Here is a 9509-nt window from a genome sequence, read left to right on the forward strand (position 1 = left end):
CAGATCTAGGATCAGATTACTCTACCGTTAATGGTAACTATTTACCATTAGGTGGGTGAAATAACCCCTGATCCTGTATCAGCGGTTATGGGTAAATTCTACCACCACCTGTGGGAACAACGCATGGCCATCTCATATAAGACCGGGCTAACACTATAAAGCTCACTATACCGCAGGTCAACTCCCCCTCCATCGACTGCTGAGACGATGCTCACTACCTCATTTATATTTTCCTCTGGTTCACAACATCTTTTCATATGGATGCTGATGCATGTCGGTCTCAATTTAGAATAAATGAATGCATTAAGCGATATGGAGAGAGATGCATGCCAGTGTTTATTTTGATGAATGCAGAGAGAGAATGTGAAGCAATTCAGAGTTAGACTGACAGACATAATTGCAGAAAGAGATGGAAAGAGATAATGGATAGAGTTAAATGAAGGACCAGAATTTTTCCTGATTAGATCATAGTCAGGAAAATCTCAGGGCCCAAATAATGAGGGATAGAAAGAGGCAGGGAGTGTGTGTGTGTGTGTGTCAGCCTGCTGAGTGTCCCTGTGTGTGTGTTCCTGTCTGTCTGTCCGTGGGTGTGTAGACAACCAGGACCCGTCGTTGAACAGTCTGTCAGTGATGACGGCCCAGGAGCCCAGGAGCACCATGTCTCATGACTCCCGCTCCCAGCAGAGTGGCCAGAGTGGCTGGATCAACACCTACCCTCTGTCCTCTGGCATGTCCACCGCCTCCAAGAAGTCAGGTAACACAACACACACGCCCACAGACAGACGCAATGCGCTCACACACACACACCCTGAGATCTGACCATGTCCTTGCTGTCCCCAGGCATGTCTAAGAAGAGTAACAGAGGGACTCAGCTTCATAAGTACTACATGAAGCGTCGGACCCTGCTGCTGGCCTTACTGGTGACATTCTGGAGACCTTGACAAAGACATTAACATTGACTCTCCCTCCAGGCTATTCAATTACATTTTGTTGCTAGGACTGATGTGCTTTCTCTCTCGCCCCCCCCCCCCCCCCCCCCCCCCCCCCCTTCTCTAGGCCAGTGAGATTGAGCGGTTGACTACCTGGTACAACCCTCTGTGCACCCAGGAGTTGGCCATCGCTACAGAACAGTCCGTGGAGACTAGCATCGCCAACTGGAGGTCCAAGTACATCAGCCTCAGTGAGAAACAGTGGAAAGACAACGTCAACCTGGCCTGGGGTATATCTCCTTACCTGGCTATGCAGCTACCAGCCAGGTACACACACATACACCCTGGTTAGGATTTGTTTGGGAAAAGCTTTGGATTCATTCCACCTCTAACTTTTGTTGTCATGTTTAAGAACAGCGTTTGGGTTAACCCTCTCGTGTCTGTATGTTCAGGTTTAAGAACAGCGTTTGGGTTAACCCTCTCGTGTCTGTATGTTCAGGTTTAAGAACAGCGTTTGGGTTAACCCTCTCGTGTCTGTATGTTCAGGTTTAAGAACGATGTGATCGTGGCTGAGGTGACCCGGCTGGTAAGGCTGGACCCTGGAGCGGTCAGCGACGTACCTGAGGCTGTCAAGGTGAGTCACTGTTGATCTACAGGTCATCTGCAACACAGGAGTGGCCAATGCTTATGATACCTCAAATAGGTTTTTATGAAAGACATGTTTTTTTATGTCAGAGCTAAACAGTTCAGGATTAGAAGTGATGGTGTTTCAATTTACCAAAATGTATTTGTTTTCCAGTTCCTGGTGACATGGCACACCATTGATGCAGATTCTCCAGAGCTGAGTCATATCCTGTGTTGGGCTCCTGCTGACCCTCCCACCGGCCTGTCCTACTTCTCTTCCATGTACCCCCCGCACCCCCTTACTGCTCAGTATGGGGTCAAAGTACTACGGTCCTTTCCTCCGGTACGACACACACTTCATAGACACACACACACACTATGGCCGTTTCCTCTGGTACGAAACACACACACACTATGGCCGTTTCCTCTGGTACGAAACACACACACACTATGGCCGTTTCCTCTGGTACGACACACACACACACACTATGGCCGTTTCCTCTGGTACGACACACACACACACACTATGGCCGTTTCCTCTGGTACGACACACACACTATGGCCGTTTCCTCTGGTACGACACACACACTATGGCCGTTTCCTCTGGTACGAAACACACACACACTATGGCCGTTTCCTCTGGTACGAAACACACACACTGGCCGTTTCCTCTGGTATGAAACACACACACTATGGCCGTTTCCTCTGGTACGACACACACACACACACTATGGCCGTTTCCTCTGGTACGAAACACACACTATGGCCGTTTCCTCTGGTACAAAACACACACACACACTGGTCGTTTCCTCTGGTACAAAACACACACACACACTGGTCGTTTCCTCTGGTGCAAAACACACACACACACTATGGCCGTTTCCTCTGGTACGACACACACACACACTATGGCTGTTTCCTCTGGTACAACACACACACACTATGGCCGTTTCCTCTGGTACGACACACACACACACTATGGCCGTTTCCTCTGGTACGACACACACACACACTATGGCCGTTTCCTCTGGTACGACACACACACACTATGGCCGTTTCCTCTGGTACGACACACACACACTATGGCCGTTTCCTCTGGTACGACACACACACACACACACACTATGGCCGTTTCCTCTGGTACGACACACACACACACACACACTATGGCCGTTTCCTCTGGTACGACACACACACACACTATGGCCGTTTCCTCTGGTACGAAACACACACACACTATGGCCGTTTCCTCTGGTACGACACACACACACACACACACTATGGCCGTTTCCTCTGGTACGACACACACACACACACACTATGGCCGTTTCCTCTGGTACGAAACACACACACACACTATGGCCGTTTCCTCTGGTACGAAACACACACACACACTATGGCCGTTTCCTCTGGTGCGACACACACACACACTATGGCCGTTTCCTCTGGTATGAAACAAACACACTATGGCCGTTTCCTCTGGTACGAAACACACACACTATGGCCGTTTCCTCTGGTACGACACACACACACACACACTATGGCCGTTTCCTCTGGTATGAAACGCACACACTATGGCCGTTTCCTCTGGTACGAAACGCACACACTATGGCCGTTTCCTCTGGTATGAAACACACACTATACCGTCACTAATCTATCTCAATCTCTAGGATGCCATCCTGTTCTACATTCCTCAGATTGTTCAGGCCCTGCGCTATGACAAGGTGAGTGACACGACATTTAACTAGCTGCTGTGTTTCTACATTACCGTGTGTGTTTGGTTTTTACTTTCCTTGTGGGGAACAGAAGTCCTAACAAGGATAGTAAAGCAAGTACCATTTAGACAGGTGGAGACATTTTACCACTAGGAAACATGCTATTTTAGAGGTCAGGGTTAGCTTAAGGTTTAGGTGTAGGGGTAAGGAAAAATAGGGTATAAATTGTTTTTAGTAAAACAAGTGTGTGTATGTCTGTATTTGATTGGCAGATGGGGTATGTGAGGGAGTACATCCTGTGGGCGGCCCAGAAGTCTCAGCTGTTGGCCCACCAGTTCATCTGGAACATGAAGACTAACATCTACCTGGACGAGGAGGCACACCATAAAGACCGTGAGACACATATGTACACACACTCTCATACTCACTCACACTTACTTGCACACTCACACACTTACCACTCCTCACACTCTCTCTTCCCTCCTCTCTCTTCCCTCCTCTTTCTTCCCTCCTCTCTCCGTGTAGCTGACATCGGGGATCTGCTGGAGGAGATGGTTGAGGAGATAATAGGTGCTCAGTCTGGTGCAGCTAAAGACTTCTTCCAGAGAGAGTTTGACTTCTTCGACAAAATCACCAACGTATCTGCCATCATCAAGTAAGACTAACAAATCTAATCACAACTCCAGTCCCTATAGTCCACTACTGTCAACCAACTGGTTTCTGGATATGAAAGTGTTGGTGTTTTTATTAGGCCCACCCCAAAGGGAGATGAGAGGAAGAGGGCCTGTCTCAAAGCTCTGTCTGACATCAAAGTCCAGCAAGGTAACAACAGCTAGGAGACATCTATGTTGCTAGGTCTGTGGGTGCAGGTGCATGTTTGATTACAGTGAGGTGTATGTGAATAGTTTTGACTTAGGTGTTTTTACCTCTAAGCAGTTGATTCCTGTATCTGTGATTTGTGCTATGCGGAAGCAGTAGTCACTGTTTGTGTCTGTCCATCTCGCCCCTCCCGGTGGCCATCCTCCAGGCTGCTACCTGCCCAGTAATCCAGAGGCCATCGTATTGGACATTGACTACAAGTCTGGAACACCAATGCAGAGGTACTCACTCACTGATTCTATTCATTTGATTGATTGATTTCATGCCTGACAAAGACCTTCCAGTTGGAACGTTGCAATAAAGTACACAGGAGCATTCAATGGTGTGTGGATATCTATTCCTTTATGCTATTTTGAAAAAGGAATAGAAACCCTTCTCACAGGATCTATATCTGACTGCTGTCTCCGTTCTCTCCCAGTGCTGCCAAGGCCCCGTACCTGGCTAAGTTCAAGGTGAAGCGTTGTGGGGTCAGTGAGCTGGAGAAAGAGGGTCTGCGTTGTCAGACTGACTCCCAGGACGTGGAGTCGGGTGAAGATGTAGCTCGCAGGATCGTCTGGCAGGCCGCCATCTTTAAAGTGGGAGACGACTGCAGACAGGTAGGATAGATAGACCAACACATGCGCATACACACACCACAAGCATATTTTACATACTCAGCGCTTATAAACTATTTATTTTTCAATCAGCATATTTTTGAATTTTCTTTTCCTCTCTCTCCCTCCCTGCCCAGGACATGCTGGCTCTCCAGATCATTGGTCTGTTTAAGAACATCTTCCAACTTGTGGGTCTGGACCTGTTTGTGTTTCCCTACAGAGTTGTGGCTACTGCCCCTGGGGTATGTACACTTCTCCCCTACACCAGGGCTAGGCCGATAGATTCAGTCGCAGGGACATTTTTGTTGGGAGTGAATGGTTCCGGGAAAAATGTTATAATAATTTCTACACTGAAAATTGACTAACTATGCCCAAAAAGATATTCGTACTTCCAAATACAATAATTTCATACCTTGATTACATTGAGACACGATCACATGTCTCTTTTTGTATTTGTAGGAATACTTGGACGGATTTTCTAAATTCAACTCATTTTTAGCTTAATTCCTGGTGATTTTAGTCTTTCTTGAGCAAAAACTAAAATCCCCACTTTTTTGGGGGGGGGCATAATTACTAGTGGGCCGGTTTTGGCCCACGGGCAGCCTGTTTCTGTCCTCTGCCCTACACCCTACCTCCTATACCCTAACCCCTGCACCCTAATCTTTATTAACCTTAATCTTTGTCTTGTTCTGTGCAGTGTAGCATCACAGTAATGGTTTTCCTGTCTCTGTGTCCAGTGTGGTGTGATTGAGTGTATCCCAGACTGTAAATCCCGTGACCAACTGGGCAGACAGACAGACTTTGGGATGTATGACTACTTCAGAAACCAGTATGGAGATGAGTCCACTCTGGCCTTCCAGAAGGTGAGATGACTGTGCTGTCCTACGACCCCTAAACTCTGACCCCTGACCTGATCCTCGTCTGTGCCATTATTCTTAATGAATCAGAAATGAAGGATTATTAAAAAAAGAGAAATACTCTTGAGTACATACAGTACGTCATTACAATGGATCTGTTGCCTTAATAAACATATGTCAACTATTTTACTTCACCAACATGGTTAATACATGGTACTTCCTAATCTCTCCCTCTCTCATTCCCCTCCTCTCCAGGCGAGGTATAACTTCATCCGTAGTATGGCTGCTTACAGTCTGCTGCTCTTCCTGCTACAAATCAAAGATAGACACAACGGGAACATCATGCTGGACAGCAAGGGACACCTTATCCACATAGGTAAAAAATCATCCACATTGGTACACAATCAACCATCCTTAACCTCATCCAAAACATCATCCACATAGGAACACGATCATCCACATAGGAACACGACCATCCTTAACCTCATCCAAAACATCATCCACATGGAAACACAATCATCCTTAACTTCATCCAAAACATCATCCACACAATCAATCATTAATTTAATACAGCAATGTGGATATCTTTTATCTCTTTGTGACAATAAATATATGAATTGAATTTATAATCGTTGTCTAAAACAGCATCTTCTTTCAGACTTTGGCTTCATGTTTGAGAGTTCTCCTGGTGGTAACCTGGGCTGGGAGCCGGACATCAAGCTGACCGATGAGATGGTGATGATCATGGGAGGCAAGATGGAAGCCACTCCCTTCAAATGGTTCATGGAGCTGTGTGTCAGGGGGTACCTGGCCGTCAGGTAAGAGTGTGTGGGTGGGGTCTTAATCTTATTTGCATCTAAACGGTCTTTCTATGGGTTAATTCTATTTTTGTTACACCTCTCTCAGGCCCTACATGGATGCAGTGGTGTCTCTAGTCACTCTGATGCTGGACACTGGACTACCGTGCTTCAGAGGACAGACCATCAAACTGCTCAAGTCAGTACATCAATAAACCACATGGGAGCATAAATTAGGTTGTGCCAAGTCTCGTGACCATTTCTGACCATGTCTGTGTTCACAGGCAGCGGTTCAACCCCAGTATGAGTGAGAAGGAGGCGGCTGCTTTCATCATCAAGGTCATCCAGAGCTGCTTCCTCAGCAGCAGGTAACACCAATGGCCCTGTACCATTCCAGCTCCTTTCCTCACCAATGACCCTGTACCATTCCAGCTCCTTTCCTCACTCAATGGCCCTGTACCATTCCAGCTCCTTTCCTCACTCAATGGCCCTGTACCATTCCAGCTCCTTTCCTCACTCAATGGCCAAAATGGCCCTGTATACCATTCCAGCTCCTTTCCTCACCAATGGCCCTGTACCATTCCAGCTCCTTTCCTCACTCAATGGCCCTGTACCATTCCAGATCCTTTCCTCACTCAATGGCCCTGTACCATTCCAGCTCCTTTCCTCACTCAATGGCCCTGCTCCCATTCCAGTCTCTCGCTCCTTTACTGACCCCTGGCCCCAACTCGGCCACAGGAAATATCCATAATGCTAACTGTCTATATACACATGCTGACTGTCTGTTTTCTGTCTTTCCTCAGGAGCAAGACCTATGATATGCTTCAGTATTACCAGAACCAGATCCCATACTGAAGACCTGCTGCAGTATTATCACATACCTGTCTGATATGAGTTCTTATTCCTTATATAGGCAGTAACCTCTTCTTTAGACTAGGTAAGGTCAGAGGTTGTCCTATATACTAAGTAATATCCTTGGCTTGCTAGCCAGCTAGCGTCCAGCAACTTATGCACTTTATAGATCGCTGTATTTCACCCAACTGATTGGACCCCGATCAAGAGCTGTTATGCTAGACTAGAGAAATCACACTAACCAATCAACCAAACAACCAATCACACAACCTGTAACTGAACTCCAATACAATCAGCAAATCCCACGATCATAATCCATATATCACGTATCAATGTCTTGATGCAATCACATAGTGGATGTGAGTGTCCCTGTCCTGTAGTCAAAAGTGATGAGTAGATATTTTCTCTGGAGACATTTCTAATGGTGGAGCTAGTGACTATATCTGTCTTGAGTCAGTCACATACTGTGTGTGTATCCGCCCCAAGGTTGGTGGGTCCAGTACAGAATAAACCAGTGTTGTTTACCAAATAACCCACTAACTCTGCATGTCTCATGACCAGACCTTCTAGTAGTTACATGGATTTAGTAGCATTCTTAAACAGGTGTGTGTGAGATTCTGTTTGGAGACATTCCTCTTTCTGCACAAAGAAAGATTTTATTCACCTTCAATCCTGTAGTTGAATCTCCGGGATTTGTGTTTAGTATTACAATGGTGGTGGTGATTTTACAATGACAACGAAGACCCAAAAAGCCATTTCTCTAAACGTTGGCACAAACAGAAGGGTGGTATTACATGACAACTATACTCCTCTGATGTTGTGTTAGACGTTACCTTCTTAATGTGTGTCAACATAGGAGATTGCTGTCATAATCTCTTCAGAAACCCTTCTGTTTATGAAGATATTTTACTTGGTAGTCTGTAAAGATAATTCATCTTACATCTATAATTTTAGATGAGATGGTATGTATTATTTTTGATCTGAATGCATATGTTATTATTTTACTTAGGGTATTTCATCTTAAACATCCATGTATGTATTACAGAGTATGTTTGTAATATAACGTGGGCGGCAGGTCAGCTAGCGGCGAGGAACCGAAAGGTCGCTGGTTTGAATGCCCCCAGCTGACTAGGTGAGGTATCTACCAATGTGCCCTTGAGCAAGACACTTATTCATAGTGACTTACAGGAGCAATTAGGGTTAAGAGTGTCTGCTAAATGAGTAGAAATTGGCATGTGAAGTATATTACGGTGTACTGTATTTCAGGGCTCTACGGTGTAACCATTTTATTCACATATGCGCCTAAATGTTCTGCTGTGTGACCTGGAGGTTAAATGTAGGCGTACCAGTGCACCTAGAAACATTTTAAGGATTCTAGCTTTAATACTTCAAATATTTTTCATTGTGCGTATTAATTTCTTTGTGTGCTTACATTTTTCAACTTAGGTGCACACATGCTCATTGTAAAAAAAGATCAGCGTAGAGCCCTGCTATGTACTGTAGGTTGTAATGGCTAACAGGACATGCATTTCAGACCAATGGGATGATAAAGAGCTGTTCCATTATTAGTATTTTTATTGGACTGTTGTATTGTGATAAAGTACTGAAACATAAACCCCAGTTTGTGTGTCATTTTATCTATACTGAACAAAAATAGAAATGCAACAATTTCAACTGTGTTACTGAGTTACAGTTCATATAAGGAATTCAGTCAATTGAATTAAATTCCTTAGGCCCTTATCTATGGATTTCACATGACTGGGCAGGGGTGCAGCCAAGGGTGGGCCTGGGAGGGCATAGGCCCACCCACTTGGGAGCCAGGACCAGCCAATCAGAATGAGTTTTTCCCACAAGGGCTTTGTTAAAGACAAAAATACTCCTCAGCACACCCACCCTCCCCCGTCAGACTATCCCGCAGGTGCAGCCAGATGTGGAGATCCTGGGCTGGCATGGTTACACGTGGTCTTCGGTTGTGAGGTCGGTTGGACATACTGCCAAATACTCTAAAACGACATGAGGTGACTTATGGTAGAGAAATTAACATTAACAAAAGTCAACTCTAAAATGTGAAGTTCTCACACAACACAATGCCACAGATGTCTCAAGTCTTGAGGGAGTGTGCAATTGGCATGCTGACTGCAGGAATGTCCACCAGAGCTGTTGCCAGAGAATGTAATGTTTGTTTCTCTACCATAAGCCGAAAAGAATTACATATTATCGATGGCAATATGAATGCACAGAGATACCGTCACATGATCTTGAG

General features: G+C 45.6%; 1 protein-coding gene across 2 annotated transcripts in view; it reads left to right on the forward strand.

Moving 5' to 3' along the window:
- The window catches only part of LOC139422834 (phosphatidylinositol 4-kinase alpha-like), a 36091-nt gene extending 27230 nt beyond the window's left edge, over positions 1 to 8861 (forward strand). For both annotated transcript variants that reach the window (XM_071174230.1, XM_071174231.1), the window contains exons 34-51: positions 596 to 754; positions 841 to 920; positions 1057 to 1256; positions 1476 to 1563; positions 1729 to 1896; positions 3224 to 3277; positions 3541 to 3661; positions 3794 to 3923; positions 4020 to 4090; positions 4296 to 4368; positions 4566 to 4743; positions 4878 to 4982; positions 5478 to 5603; positions 5853 to 5973; positions 6256 to 6415; positions 6504 to 6593; positions 6679 to 6762; positions 7198 to 8861. In XM_071174230.1, coding sequence (XP_071030331.1) covers positions 596 to 754; positions 841 to 920; positions 1057 to 1256; positions 1476 to 1563; positions 1729 to 1896; positions 3224 to 3277; positions 3541 to 3661; positions 3794 to 3923; positions 4020 to 4090; positions 4296 to 4368; positions 4566 to 4743; positions 4878 to 4982; positions 5478 to 5603; positions 5853 to 5973; positions 6256 to 6415; positions 6504 to 6593; positions 6679 to 6762; positions 7198 to 7249 — 2060 coding nt within the window. In that variant the 3' untranslated portion in view covers positions 7250 to 8861. The remainder of the gene's footprint in view (positions 1 to 595; positions 755 to 840; positions 921 to 1056; positions 1257 to 1475; positions 1564 to 1728; positions 1897 to 3223; positions 3278 to 3540; positions 3662 to 3793; positions 3924 to 4019; positions 4091 to 4295; positions 4369 to 4565; positions 4744 to 4877; positions 4983 to 5477; positions 5604 to 5852; positions 5974 to 6255; positions 6416 to 6503; positions 6594 to 6678; positions 6763 to 7197) is intronic.
- The last annotated feature ends 648 nt before the right edge of the window (positions 8862 to 9509 follow it).

This window comes from Oncorhynchus clarkii, chromosome 12 (assembly GCF_045791955.1).
Source record: "Oncorhynchus clarkii lewisi isolate Uvic-CL-2024 chromosome 12, UVic_Ocla_1.0, whole genome shotgun sequence".
Taxonomy (NCBI): domain Eukaryota; kingdom Metazoa; phylum Chordata; class Actinopteri; order Salmoniformes; family Salmonidae; genus Oncorhynchus; species Oncorhynchus clarkii.